The sequence below is a fragment of the Papilio polytes genome, unplaced genomic scaffold, assembly GCF_000836215.1.
Source record: "Papilio polytes unplaced genomic scaffold, Ppol_1.0 DF821289.1, whole genome shotgun sequence".
Classification (NCBI taxonomy): Eukaryota; Metazoa; Arthropoda; class Insecta; order Lepidoptera; family Papilionidae; genus Papilio; species Papilio polytes.
This window is the reverse complement of record NW_013527915.1, coordinates 714,824-730,060: the sequence shown is the minus strand read 5'-3', so window position 1 is coordinate 730,060 and position 15,237 is coordinate 714,824. Positions and strand designations below refer to the sequence as shown.

General features: G+C 32.4%; 2 protein-coding genes across 4 annotated transcripts; one reads left to right on the top strand and one right to left on the bottom strand.

The window, feature by feature from the left end:
* Positions 1 to 3,728: 3,728 nt before the first annotated feature.
* On the bottom strand, positions 3,729 to 10,080 carry LOC106109379. The gene is made up of 9 exons (XM_013290855.1): positions 9,748 to 10,080; positions 9,465 to 9,668; positions 9,228 to 9,296; positions 8,774 to 8,905; positions 8,380 to 8,583; positions 7,995 to 8,135; positions 7,170 to 7,922; positions 6,464 to 6,720; positions 3,729 to 6,072 (listed from the first exon to the last, which is right to left on the bottom strand). Exons 1-9 carry the CDS (start codon positions 9,889 to 9,891, stop codon positions 5,451 to 5,453), a joined length of 2,526 nt encoding a protein of 841 aa, XP_013146309.1. The 5' UTR covers positions 9,892 to 10,080; the 3' UTR covers positions 3,729 to 5,450.
* A 381-nt stretch (positions 10,081 to 10,461) lies between these two features.
* LOC106109380 (isocitrate dehydrogenase [NADP] cytoplasmic) lies at positions 10,462 to 14,029 on the top strand. 3 transcript variants are annotated; one of them, XM_013290858.1, is made up of 2 exons: positions 10,462 to 10,650; positions 12,665 to 14,029. In XM_013290858.1, exon 2 carries the CDS (start codon positions 12,673 to 12,675, stop codon positions 13,897 to 13,899), a length of 1,227 nt encoding a protein of 408 aa, XP_013146312.1. In that variant the 5' UTR covers positions 10,462 to 10,650; positions 12,665 to 12,672; the 3' UTR covers positions 13,900 to 14,029. The 3 variants fall into 3 exon arrangements, with proteins under 3 accessions (XP_013146312.1, XP_013146310.1, XP_013146311.1); XM_013290856.1 differs by lacking the exon at positions 10,462 to 10,650 and adding an exon at positions 10,702 to 10,777; XM_013290857.1 differs by lacking the exon at positions 10,462 to 10,650 and adding an exon at positions 11,061 to 11,168.
* Positions 14,030 to 15,237: the final 1,208 nt, after the last annotated feature.

Sequence of the window (15,237 nt, the reverse complement as noted above, 5' to 3'; positions counted from 1 at the left end):
ACCCATGCGGCCGCCACCCCCCACTCATACAAACATCTTTCCAAAGTTTAAAACAAATACTCGTAATTAACAGTTCGAATTCGGAGCATCTCAACTATTTAGGTTCCTCCCTTTAATCAGCCAAAGTGTAGAACATTTTAGAAAACTTTTAGATGATCCGAGTTCTACACTAACCGAAGTCGCATCTTTGACGCAATATTGACAAACTAATACATCGTTAGAGACTTTCTGTCCGACGTGATGTCGAGTTTCTATGTCGTAAACAGAGATAATGACCGAATGACGGCAAAGCGAGCCAACATTGCGAAATAGGTGTAGGAGGAAAACACATGACGTCACGAGGAGGCAGCGCGTAGCGCCGGCTACGAAACTTCTACGCCAGACATCTACGCGCCACTGAAAATAAACGATACGCGATACATTTTCAACAATAACAACAACTTTGCTACATGAAATCAATAACTATACGTTGTACATTTTAGTATGTATAGGATAATATTATCACATTACATATTAACAAAGTTCGATGAAAACAAGGAAAAAAATTAAAGAAGCACTATTCATTTTCATTACATTTATTGCCTAATTTAAAATGTAAGAACAAGAATTTGAAAAATGTCGACAGTACATGGAACAAGCATATTATGTGTATGTTGGTAACAGACAATATTCTCTTTTACACAGATTGATTTATCAGCATTGATAATTTTTAAAAACAATCTGAGATCATAGATTTAAATTTTACTCAGTAACATCGTTTTGTTTGTTTACATTTGACGTTATTTCAATTTTACCATAGCCGAAGAATTAGTTTCTTTTTCCTCGGCGATTTTATTTAATACAATTTTATAACATGTGTAATATGAACTCAATTTGCACATTGGTCGCTCAAAATTCCGATATCGAGATTTGATCCGAGATTGTCAAATCGCCGCATACCAGCCGTAACCAATCACATTACTATGTACTAATTGCTACTGATATGCGGGAATAATCACACATGTCATTGGATATAATGCATTTAATAAATTAGTATAAGGGAGTTAGCTTCTTAGAATAATTAAATCATCCAAACCCTACAGGTCAAAAAACGTCTGCAGACAAGAAGTGAAGACTAAAAATAAATACAAGGTACAAAAGCTTTTTCTAGTTCGTAAGAAGCTTTAATAGCATAAAAAACTTTTACTTACTTCAGATTCAAGACATCAGGTTGGAATGAGTCCAACCAAAGATTTGAATTCGTGGTTGACTAACCCTTGGCAGGGACACAGAAAAAAACACGTTAACGCAATAACTGCGGTAAACTGTGCAACAAGCAGACATATTAATTATGCAAATAACAGATAAACGTGATTTAGAATAAACATATTGACTGAGTGATGGGACATTTTAAATGCAATTAAACATATCAAAAGGCAACAGATGAAAATTCCAGTTTTCAGCATCTAACCGCCTTTATCTTTTATAGAACCTTTATAAAATAATTAGGCATTCATTTCTGCCAGGCTTCTATAATAGTAGTTAGTTAACTATTTAAGAGAGAGCTCGACGGGATCGCATTTGGTAAAGCTAAATTCACACGTTCCATTTTCCAAATAGAACCTGTTCGGATACGAGTTGAAACATGTACTGTTAGATTGCTTTTATATGTCACCAGGCGCTTAAAATAAATCTTTTAACCGTAACTTTATTCGCTTTGTAAAGCGAAGCAAATTCAACGTTTATCATCACACAAATCTAAAAAAAAGTTACATATAACGACTATAAATTACCGACAAAGGTAACTATTTAGATTTATCTGGATTTAGAACCAAACTTTGGACATTTTACAATTTTATTTGTTTCGATAATAGTCGCTACGTTCAACAGTGGTACAGTCAGACCCACAAGAACAAAATGTATATAACATAAATGTAAATTAAAGGCAGAAGCGATAAACAAAGAGAAATCACAGAAAAATATATAAATCTTTGCCAGACCACTTCTAAACTAGCTGAAACGATAAGTCCTAAAAAACTTTGTTTTAATATGTTCGTATTAAAATAGGCGGCAGTGTTTATGCTTCTGTAGGAACACTGTCGCGATACTTATCTATATAATCTGTCAAATATTAAGAGCGCGCACACCCTTTAGTAAACTATGGCACAACTGTTTAGTTCCGCTTTGTTTCTTATTAACTTCTATAGAGGTGCGCACACTACTCGAGGTATACAACTAAACAGTTGAATTGGCTGCAAAACAATCGACAATCATATAACAGTTGTGCGATAGTTTAAAACTGCGCTCCTGCTTTAAATCTATTCTCTTAAAACTATTTGTTCGACCAACTAATGCAAAGTTAAGAATTTTTTTGTTTTAATTATTATGGGAGGATTCATCAGAAATAATTAATTTGGATTTATAATGATCTAGAAGATTATATCATATTCTTAATTATTTCGCATACAAAAATAAAATAAACAAATGAATAAAAACCTCAATTTATTTAAAGCACAAAACAGCATAAAAACAACAATAATGACAGTTTTGTATAAAAAAACACGAAAACAAAATTATTAAGATTTCAATTTTAAAGCCATACAATAATAAAATATAACAAAAACAGTACAGATAGTTCAGCCTTGAACGTTTCAACTTATGAACAATGAGTGTACAATAACATGGTACTCTTTCATGGAATGTGACGTCACTGTGACTTAACACCCGTTTTTACCAACATACGTTAAGTACAGCCACCTTTTTTTGCGGTGTTCCAGTTACAGAAAAATATACTTAAACGTAAAAGACTTCAAACAAGTTTCGCTTTAAATTACACACAGTACCCTCGTCAGTCTTGTTTATAACATAATTTTACCGCATATTTTGTATTGTAATATAACGGCCGTGACGTCATTGGATTCAGATATGCCCTTAAAAACACAAATACATTCTAATAATAAAGCTTCAAAACAAAACAACAAAAAGCACAGCCTTTTTCATAAATATAAATGTAGTTATCAACATTGCACGTAAGCGACGCGTAAAGCTAAAAAGGTATTGCATTATTAAATATATTTCAATCACACACTCCATCCATATCCATACATTACTTTACCATAAATCTATCATTCAAATATCTTATCAATATATAAATTAAAGCCATAGAAAGCATTGCCTCACTAAATAACAAGCAATGAATTTAAAATATCCATTTCATACTGCACAAAACACTTAAAAAGCTAAACACAATAAATAGTAATCTTATAGTAATGTATAACAGTCAGTTTTTGTACTTCAATACAACCCGTGCACAATAACATCAAACCCAATCTCCTTTAGGATCACAATTCTCTACACAAAATAGTCCAGGTTTCAAATTTAAAACAAACAACTTATATTTGCTACAATTTAAATAATAATAAATTAATGTAAAATAATTCATGAAAAATATATTTTTTACAAATGTTGACGTCATCAGACCCAAGCCTTATGTTTTTGTGCACGAATTTACTTATAAAAAAATAATACAAGGAAATAATCCGTCGCCTTTGGAATATCTTTAAGGATGTATATTTAAATGGACATTACCAATTCGCGGTCATATTTGCATGAAATTAACATTATAAATATGTTAAATAAATAAGAAAGTGACGCAAAATGACTTAGTAACAATATGTTATTACAAGTATTACATTTTATAAATATGTAATCAACCCCGTCAATTTATTCATTTTTTTCAAATGTGTCCTAGCATTTGTAACTCAATAAAAATTGTTTTATGTCTCTGGTAACAAATCCATCAATACATTTTTTTTTTCATTCAAATATGACAGCTGAGTTGATATTAACATATATGCTATCTAAATGAGAATCTAAACATCAGAGGTATTAAGCGACAATTTTAATCTTAGTAATTAAGTCTTTAAAGCTAGTAATACTGAAAACAATTTAGTAAAATTATGGCCAAGGCAAAATAAATTAAAAAAAAAAAACAATATAAACACATTAAATCAGCTAATTCGACTTTGGATAAGTTCCAAATGTTAAAATGAAGAGTCAAGAAACTCTAAGAAAGATTAGAAAAATGCATTAAATAACAGTCAATTACTTATTACATATGTAAATGCAATGACATGCTTAAAATTATCTCACTCAATTGTAGAATATTAACTATTTCAAATACCAAAATTAACCCATTACACAGACAAACTGTCGGAAAACCTTTTCAACAATTAATTTAATACTATTCCTACGAGATTTAAAAGTTTCCTACCAACATGAAGTAATTTTAAGGAGTAACTCTTATCATAAAACGAAAAACTACTTTTTGACTTACATTTCTACTACATTTTAAATACTACATTGAAACATTAAAATTCAAGCAATATTAAAAAGATAAAAAATCAATATTAGAATATTTCGAATAAAATACTTAGAAAAATATATCAAGTAAATAATACTGATTTAATGCAGTCACAAACTTACCCTGGCATAAGAAACACAACCGTAATCTCATATAGGAAAGAGTATACTACTCGTATTTAATACAAAGGTGTCACCAATGTCAGTTCCAGACATTATTTTCTAATATAAAGAAAACAATAAAAACAACAACATTAAAGGCCTTGTATTTCAAATACATTTTTGTTGATGTTGAGGTCCATAATCAGCGGCCAAATAATTAAAACACACATATATCTAAATAATGTCTAAACTTAATATTGGGATAATACAATATCCGATTTTTTACTAATTTTAACATTAGTAAAATGATCTTTTTATAGTATAGGGTGATTCATGGCAATAAGAAATATACAGGAAACAAAACAAAGGTGACACTGATAGATTTTAAATCATTGATTATCAAAAGTTTATCAGTCAAGTAACAAAAGAGGTAGATAATAACCTAAAGGTCTCAGATAAATCACAAATAGACTCATTTCTATACTTGCTAATGTCAATGCTTAAAACAAAGTCTGAGATCTTAATATATGGTTAATTATATTTAATTTGACACAAATACAACCATCAAGATGTACTAAGCAATTAGAGACTTCTTTCTTGTCTTTGTACTAGTTTATAATATGAAGAATACTAAATTCTTACTAAAGTCTAACCAAGAGTATATACCCCAAGGTTACTTGCTTTCGCTATTACTGTTTCTAATATATGCAAAGAAATTAATTGCATATGTTTTGCAATATTGCAAGGGGTTTTATATTTCTGGTCAGTCTTCAATATGATTTACCATACTACTAACACCTAAGATATTCGAAAAGATTAAGGGCCTGTTCCACAACTGACTGATAGAGGTTCAGATAGGTTAAAAATGATATCACTGTCAGATACAGTAGTTATCAGTAGTAAAATTGTGGCATAGGCCCTTAGATAAGATCAGCTATGTAACACTGCAAGCTTATAAAACATTACAAATGAGATCAATTTAATTTATCTGAGATATAATATAATTGTCAGTTTTGTGTGCATTGAGCGTTTTCAGCATTTGAAGCCAATAATGCTGATAATGTGGCATGAGTTGCACTTAAATTGCCAGATGTGGGACATACTATATTAGGGGAACCGAGGTTATTATTTAGAATACCTCCACTTGTTCCGGAACTTACTATAGTTACATTCGGTGGTGGGGTCGAGCCAGTCGCGAAACCAGTAGACAGAACTTTCTGTGTGTTATGCATCATGAAAGATTTACTCACCCCGGAACTACCAAGCGTTAGCACTTTTTTTAACATTACCGAAGAACTGGTTGCATTTTCTATCATATCTTTAGTGGATATGGTATCAAAATCACTTGAACTTGTTAACACTGAACTTATTTTTGACGTTGCTGTATGGGTTGGTGTACGAACTGCGGTGAAAGAGACACTTGTGTTGTTTCTGTTCACGATGTTTCTTGAAACGATCGCATTGTGAAGAATGTTCCCAGTCGGGAAGGATTTCGTCGTCACATTGATGTACTGCGTTGGCGTACTGAGGACTGAGTTTGATGCCCGAGTACCGAAGCCAATGATAGTGCCAGCAGTACCTTGAGACATGACTGTGCTGATTGTTCCTGACTTCGTGCTTATTGGTAATCTGCAAGAATGTAAAATTGCATACTAAGGGCCTGACTCACCACTGGCTTATAAAGGGTCAGATAGCTTAAAAATGACGTCACTGTCAGATAAAGTAACAAAATCCGTTTCTCCATCTCATATTTTACACATTGGATTGTTATCAGACTTTACAATTAGGTGGGACAGGCCCTAAATAATATATGGCTAACACACATGTTTAATTATCAGATTTTGTTTTCTTTATCTAATTAAGAGTATAAAAGCCAATGTGATACAGTCCAAATTTTTTTATTAATAAAACATGAAACTGTACCTTATTACACAAGTTACCATGTGCTTAAGATAAAAAATAAATAAAAACATGCTAAAGTGCATTTCATATCAGATAGAAATTATTAAAAATTGCTTACCCTCGAATCATCTGTGAAGTGGAAGCCGGTATGGCGGGTATGGTGGGTATGGTCTGTATGGTGAGTGTGGCATGCGGGCCGCGTGTGGCGACGCGTGTGGTGGCGCGTGTGGCGGCGCGTGGCGCGGGGCGGTGCGGTGCAGCGCTGTAGTAGTGCAGCGTGGCGGGCGCGGCGAGGTGCGCCACGGGCACGCTGTGCACCATGCCACTGGTGGTCGATGCCACTGTGATACACTTCGTGTTCTGACTACCCTCAAACTGAAACAAAGATCCATGTTACAAAGACTATTTGACTGTTTTAACCCAGAGCGTCGTAAAGGGGTGTCACAGGTAAAAGGGAGTTACGGGTGCCTATTTTTTATGTAAGTTTGTATTGCAATTAGGCGCCGGTAATGCTAAAACCAGCTCCGGCTGTTTTATCTTATAAGTTATGAATGACAGTAAAATAGTGATAAGAAATAGCACTAGAAGTTAGTCGCCTTTAATTCTAAATATTTCTTATCTGTCTTGTTTTCAAGAAATCGTCCTTGCAGAGGCTCTCGCTCCAAATAATCCCAGTAGTAAAGCTACAGGTGACAATAACAAATTATTTATCATTACATATTGGTCACTTATATAATAAATATTGGATATCTGAAATGCAAATATTTAAAAACAAATTGTATATGTTAATACAAAATATTAAAGTATTCATTATTCATTCATACATTATCTGTGTTGAGTGTTGTTCCTAAATCAAATTCATCTCCCACCAAAGTGATTGTATCTGGGTTTGCTCCTGTTAATTTCTCGATCGTCTTCCTTGCATCCGCGTCACTTTCGATGTTCCCTAAATTACGACTCAAAAACTCTATGTCAGCTTCAAGCAAACCATCAACTAAATGATTCTGCACATCATCTGTTTGTTTACAAAGAGAAAATGCATCTTCATTTTCCAATTTTATATCCTCAACTTTTATCCCTTCAACATTTATATCATCGATATTTTCAACTTTAATATCACTAACATCAATATCTTCGACTTTGATTGTATCAACTTTTATCGCATCCAAATCATCAACTTTGAAACCATCAACTTTTATATCATCCATATCCTCTACTTTGATATCTGCAAAATCTGTATCTTCTTTAAGCATATTCGATACATCAGCATACTCTCTGCCAGTATCTGGATTAGTCATATACTGACTGGCATTAAAATTACTGCTATCAAAATTATCATGACACTCCAATTTTATATCATCCACTTTGTATTTATCTTCCTGATTTGTTGCACTTGTTGATGGTTGAGGACTATCCGCATTGCCAATTTCGTCACTTAGCATTTTCTTTAATACATATGCTTTTATCTTTCTCAACATAAATGGTGGCACTTTAAATCCTGTTAATTCACCGAGCATAGGCAAAGAGTTATGCTTATAAGTATCACTGGTTGCAAGTTCTTCAATATCTTCTAAAACCTGAAACAATACCAATAAAATCAATACTTAGTAATATATTATATTCATACATTAAATTTTAATTATACTTACCATTATATAAGTCTTTCCTCCGACAGCATTGACTAGGTTGTGACTGGCTATCCATTCCTTGTCTAGAGTATCGGCAGGGTATCTGAGCAAGCCTGAATGTCTGGTGTATAGTCGCCCTCTTGCATTACCCAGTCCCAAAACCTTAAAAACATGAAAACAATACTAATAACATTTTTAAGAAATGCCTAGAGTTGTTATCATGTAATGTGCATTTATTCCATTGCTACATTTCATTACAAAAAACAAAAATAAGTAGCCATTGTGTTTTTCCAGACTATCCTGTATATCTATGACAAATTTCATGATTATCTATTCCCCAGTTTAGGCTACAAACTCTGACATCCATCCAACTAAACTTTCACATCCATAATATTAGTAAAATTACCTTATGAGCATGAGATCCCATTATAAATAGTGTATCTTGAGTTAATCTAGCAGGATTCCACTTCTCTGGATCTCTTATTGATTGGGCGGACAGGGGAGATACAGCATTCTCAACTGTTTGTTCTTGTTTAATCTTTTTACATTTATTATTCAATTCTGATTCCGCATCTTGCTCTTTTCTTTTACTTTGTAATTGATTCTGTAACTGAAATACAAATTACATTAAAAAACCTAATACAAGTTAAATATTGGATTGTTAAGTCCAAAGAAAATGTTCAGTTTAAGTGATGGCATTTTATTACTTTATGCCTAATAATGGCCTTTGTCCTACCATACCAGTTACAATTGTCTGGTTTTAAAGTTCTGTAACATGTATAAATATCAAATTTTCTTACAGTTTGCTTAGTAAATCTTTCAGCTGTCTCATTGGTACTTTCACACATATCATTAGTTGTGGTTGTAGGACGCGACGGTGTGGTGTACAACAATCTGGTTGCATCTAGCATTGCCCGACATACTGCTCTTACCTAGAAAAGTAGAAAATAAATAATATTATTAATTTTCCATAGAGATAAATTGTATATAGAAAAAAATAGAGTTTTCTAAGTAAAATCTGAGTTGATTAGGAGCACTATCCTTTTTGATATCTACACCTATATTTTATTTTAAATAGAGAAAACACTTTGTATGTTAGATATGAACTCAAATACCCAACTGATTCAAAACAATTTTGGCCTCAGATAACCACATAACTGAGTATCTTATTCCATTACTAGAGTTAATTCCCTATGGACAAAGTGGCAGGAAAAAGCTATATGACATTCATTTTTTTCATTTCAAAATACTTACTTGATCTTCACTAACAGATTCATCACCCAAATTTAATCTAATATTGTTGACAGCAGGGACAAAAAATTTCTGCAACAAATTAAGTAATGAAAATTTTCATATCATTAAAAAACAAATGCCTGGTTACTTGCCAAAAAGATCGAAAACAAAAGAACAACTAAAGAGACAATGTTGGTGGTAAGAGTTTTTAATTTCGTTTACATAAATTGTATTCATAGTTGTCCTTTTAGTACCTACCTCTAAGTACTTTTTGATGACTTGGTCAATCTCTCTTGTAACAGCTGACTGTATTGTTTGACGAAGCATATCTAATGATTTATTAGCACTGGCACGAAACTCGGCAATCGGCCTCGAATGTGGCTGCACAGGACCAGGAAGGCTAAAGCGCCTGTGCATTGTGGCTAAGGTATTTATAGCTATCTGTCGAGTTATTGGTTGTTTCTGAAAAAGAAAAATGATATTATTGAAGTAAACAGTAAACTGTTCTTCTAAAACTTACGAATATAATAATCAATAGTACCGTTTGCATATTACTTGTTGAGTTTGCACGATTAGTTAATCCTTTAACAGGAGCTTGAAAGTTCCATGAAGTAGCTGGCTGATTTTCTGTTGGAATAGCATTATTTGCTACATCAACATTACTCCAAGTCTTCTGAATCACCATTTCGAATTAGTAACATAAAGTTACAATACTAAGCTATTTTAACTTTAATTTTCAATAAACCATAATGTGTTTCATGTTTTTATACAATTTCCCATACCATCAAACTGTTATTTAATTCACAACATATCAAAATAAGTAAAAGGTAATTTTTCAACCTTCGATACAATTTTCAAGTCAATCAGCTTTTCAGAAACAACGACCATAGTCCATAGCACCATAGATAAAATAGCTCATGATGTTAATGACGTTTTAGTTGATTTACCGAAGACTACCAAAATCTACTGAAACTACAATGAAGATTTCAGTACCAATACAGACATTTCAAAAATTGTAATAACAAAACGACATCAAACCGTGACAAAACAAGTTAAGTCAACATCTCTTAGTTCACACTTATCATTTGGAACTTATGGCACAAAATGGAGTAGTTAACATGTATCCATTTCTTTGGCTTGTTATATAGTTTATGTTGTGGATTTAAATTAAACGATAGTTAAAATTAATTTTAAAGACATTTTATTTTATAGCGAGACAGACGTCGAATATATAAGTGTCAATTAAAAGAAGTAAAAACAGAGTTGTGTTTTATAAGTAAAAAGGTTTGAATTAACAGTTTACAGTGTTCGTGCTCCGCGTTATCTTATGCTTGCCTCAAATAATTTGCCAAGTATAGTAAAAAATATGATAAAACGGAAACACCTCCTGCAAAATAAAAACCAAATTGAAGGAAAAGTGAAAAGTGACAGAAAATTAATCAATGTCAGTGCATTTAATCATTCAGTTCTATTCGTTCACCATGTAATAGAGATGTACCTATGTGTATTAATGTCGATAATTTTTCAAGTACTTCGAACAAAAGTAACCAACTGTTCATTTAACGTACCTGGTTAGTTATGTATACCGTTCGTATTAGGTAATACTGTCTGTATTGTTACGTACATCGTAATTGTTAAAATGTGGAATAAGTATAAAATTAATTTTAATTACTTGAAGTAGCCATGTAAATGAAAGTTCGACTATTTAAAAAAAAAATTTACGTCGAAAAATTATTTATCGAATGATGTATTACGACTTTTAAAATGATCAAAATGTAATATATTGCTGTAAAACATAAATTTATCGATATGTTTTATGCACATTAGAAATAGGTCTGTCACTGTCATCATATACGTCTAGCATAGTCATTCATTCATTTGATTTGCATTTAAAATAAATTTCAACTCTATCAATTACTTTACTACAGTGGTTTTAGAAGTGGTGACGCGGTTTATTAATAGGTAAATACAATTCAATAAAGTACGATATTTTTAGCCTAATTTTGTTAGGTTAAAAGATTCAAATTAATTATATAAATATGTACTTACCAATTTACTACTTTTTCGTTGTTCTATAGAAATTGTCAAATGTATATAGTATTAAAAATATAGAAATAGTTAAGATTTTATAACATCATATTACTTTCATAAAAATGTATTCCGATATTAACTTTGTCACATCACGATTTCTGGTTTAACAAAAATGTTAAGTTAAAACTTTGAACTTTGTACCACAAACAAGTTTGACAAGATTTAGTTAAAACTAAAACATCACTGTCATTATTTTAATCATCTAATGGTGAATTAACTAAAAATCTTTATCAGATAAGTTGTTCGTAAATAAAAAACCAGTGCCTTATTTGCACAATATTATTGCCTTTTAAAAAACATACAGTTATAATATTTGGACTTGAATAACATGTTATATGTAAAAAAATCTTATTGCATTTATCCTTGTTATCATTGACCATAACATCATTTTCATCATCATGATGTATTACCATTATTATGGTAGTTTTACTGTATATTATTACTAATTCTATTATCAGAAACAATAACTAAATGTACATTACTCCTAAACTTCGTGCATATTCTGTAATTATTACAAGAATTAGAGAATTATTACCTAGTTTAAACAAGGTATTTAAATAAGGTACAATACATACAGTGTATTAGTCATAATCATACTCACAATAATTTGCCTGTTATATTTTGCTCCTGTATTTTCTTAATTTGTTCTAACTCTTGTACTATACAACAATAATTGAGGTACTTGTAATTTTATACTAGCTTTCGCCCGCGGCTCAATCCGCATGAAATTAAAAAATAAGAAAAGTAAGCAGCCTTTGTGTTCTTCCAGTTCTAGATCTGCGCCAAATTTCATAGAGATCCATTCAGCCGTCTAGGTAACAAACTTTAACAACCGTCCATCCATCCAAACTTTCACATTTATAATATTAGTAAGGTTTATAAATAATGTTTTGCATACTGTTACATCATTATTATGATGACATCTGACACTCTGCAGTTGTCACTTTTGAGATAACTAAATGGGTCATTGATCTTGTTATAGCTTCTATTTATTATGTGAGATATTATCAAAACAAAACAGTAAACATTCAAATAGAAGATTCAATAACTAACTAAAAACTCTATTGTCGGTACATGCTTACCACCAAGGTTGTTTTGCTTTAACAAAAGTGTCGACTTTGACCTCTAATGTATTCAAAAATTATCATAATATGCCTAAGTTTTATTATGTCTCATTCTTTACTTGCTTGTTATTTGAAACTATTGAACATTTTATTTGGATAGGGAAATATGAGAATAAAACAAAAAACTAACAGTACAAAGTACCAAAGCTGTTGTTTTTCCTTTACCTTTGATAGATACTTTTGAATTCAATGAAACAATATAAATTGTAATTCATTTGAAATTAAAATATGTTTTTCTTACAGATTCCAACATGTCTAAAATCAAGGCTGGACCAGTTGTTGATGTGCTTGGAGATGAGATGACAAGAATCATTTGGGATCTTATCAAGGACAAACTGATTTTGCCCTTTTTAGACATAGAATTACATACCTATGACTTAGGTATTGAATACCGTGACAAGACTGAAGACCAAGTTACCATTGATTGTGCCAATGCGATTAAAAAATATAATGTTGGTATCAAATGTGCAACAATTACCCCTGATGAAAATAGGGTTGAGGAGTTTAAGCTAAAGAAAATGTGGAAAAGCCCGAACGGAACAATCAGGAACATTCTCGGTGGAACTGTTTTCAGGGAAGCTATTATATGTAAGAACATCCCTCGTCTTGTAACTGGTTGGGAGAAACCAATTATTATCGGTCGTCATGCACACGCTGATCAATACAAAGCGACAGACTTTGTTGTTCCTGGAGTAGGTAAACTGGAGCTTATCTGGACTCCTCCTTCTGGGGAACCCATTAAGCATGTGGTCAATGATTTCAAGGGTGCTGGTGTTGCACTTGGAATGTTCAATACTGATGCCTCAATTGTTGACTTTGCTCACTCTTCATTTAAATATGCTTTAGAGAGGAAATACCCTCTGTACCTGAGTACTAAGAACACTATTCTCAAAAAGTATGATGGTCGTTTCAAGGATATCTTCCAAGAAATTTATGATAATGAGTACAAGGCACAATTTGAGGCTGCTGGTATTTGGTATGAACACAGGCTTATTGATGACATGGTTGCTTATGCTATGAAGTCTGAAGGTGGATTTGTATGGGCCTGCAAGAATTATGATGGAGATGTCCAGTCTGATTCGGTTGCTCAGGGCTATGGTTCTTTGGGTCTGATGACATCGGTTCTGATATGTCCGGATGGTAAAACTGTGGAAGCTGAAGCAGCCCATGGTACTGTAACTAGACATTATCGCTTCTACCAGCAAGGCAAGGAGACCTCGACCAATCCGATTGCGTCTATATTTGCTTGGACGAGAGGTCTGTTGCACAGAGCCAAGCTTGATAACAATGATGAACTAAAGAAGTTTGCGGAAACATTGGAAAGTGTATGTATCAATACAATTGAATCTGGAGTAATGACAAAGGATCTTGCTATATGCATCAAGGGTATGAACAATGTGAAGAGAGCCGATTATTGCGAAACCTTCGAATTTATGGACAAATTGGCTGAAAACCTGAAGAAAAGTCTGGGGAAATGACTGATATGTCACAAAAGTAATTTATGAATACATTTTTTTTACTTAATATATTTAATCAATGTATGGTGCAAGGATATTGAGGGATTTTTATTTTATGGCATTTATTTATAAAAAGTATTAATAAACGATACTCAGTGTTTCTTTTTATTTCTCTTTAACTTCAAGTCAAAACACTATCTAAAGACAGTAAATATTAAATTAAAAATTGCCAAAAACAACTTCGTACCACATGACACTTTCTTTTCCATGCATACATTTATTTGCGTGTGTTTTTTAAAGTAAACATATTTGAGTGGTTAGATAACATTACTATGTTTGTGTATCAGCGAGGTGCCGTGTAATCAGTACTATCGCATTGGTTAACACAAGGTCGTTTTAAATTGATATTCACTCACCGCATTGATAAACAGTAGTTGTTACTGGTGAGGTGAATTCGGTCGACCGAATCTGACGTAATAAAAAGCAACAAAATTTTACTAATATTATAAATGCGAAAGTTTGGATGGATGTTTGGTAAAGTTTGTAGGCTGAACGGATCTCGATGGAATTTGGCATAGTTGTAGAGGATAATCTGGGAGAACACATATGCTACTCTCTTTTTTTTTATTCCACGGATCGAAAGCTAGTAATTATTATATAACAATACTTTTTAGTTCAAAACACTACGAACTATTATTCCTAAAAAGTGGTACCATCGTATACTATAAGGTAGTCATTGAATGTACTACAAAATCAGTAGTAAGTGAAAAATGGGGGTAAATATTCCTTGCTACTATTCTTAGAGTTTATTTACAAATAGCAGCTAGCCACGAGTTTTCAGCTTTCATTTGCCGCGGCTGCAGCAGTGGAAATAGGTACATACGACCAGTCGGCGCCCATCTACAGGTTCTATTTCTATTTTATCTATTGTCCGTTAGATTATATTGGAATTTGTAAAAGGTAGATTCAATAATATTTTTTTGAAATTACGAACGCATCATAATATGGTGTCTAGTTATAAAAATCGTTTACGACTATCTATCATTTATTTAATAAAATTGAAGTGCCTTTTTGTAATACATGTCAAAAGAAAAATTCCAGATTTCTGGAAAATGATGTATTTGTGTTGCTGGTAGCGAAAATCACATTAGAATTTTTTTTCTGTCTGTCCGCAAGCCGCGTTTGTTCCGGGTTATCTCCTAAACGGCTGGACCGATTTCGACGGGACTTTCACTGAAGGGTAGCTGACATAGACGGGCTTATTATAGGGTATTTTTATCTTAATATTGCGTGAACAAAGTTGTGGGTAACAGCTAGTCCACACTATTTTTCTCTTGTCTATGCTCAATGGATATGAAT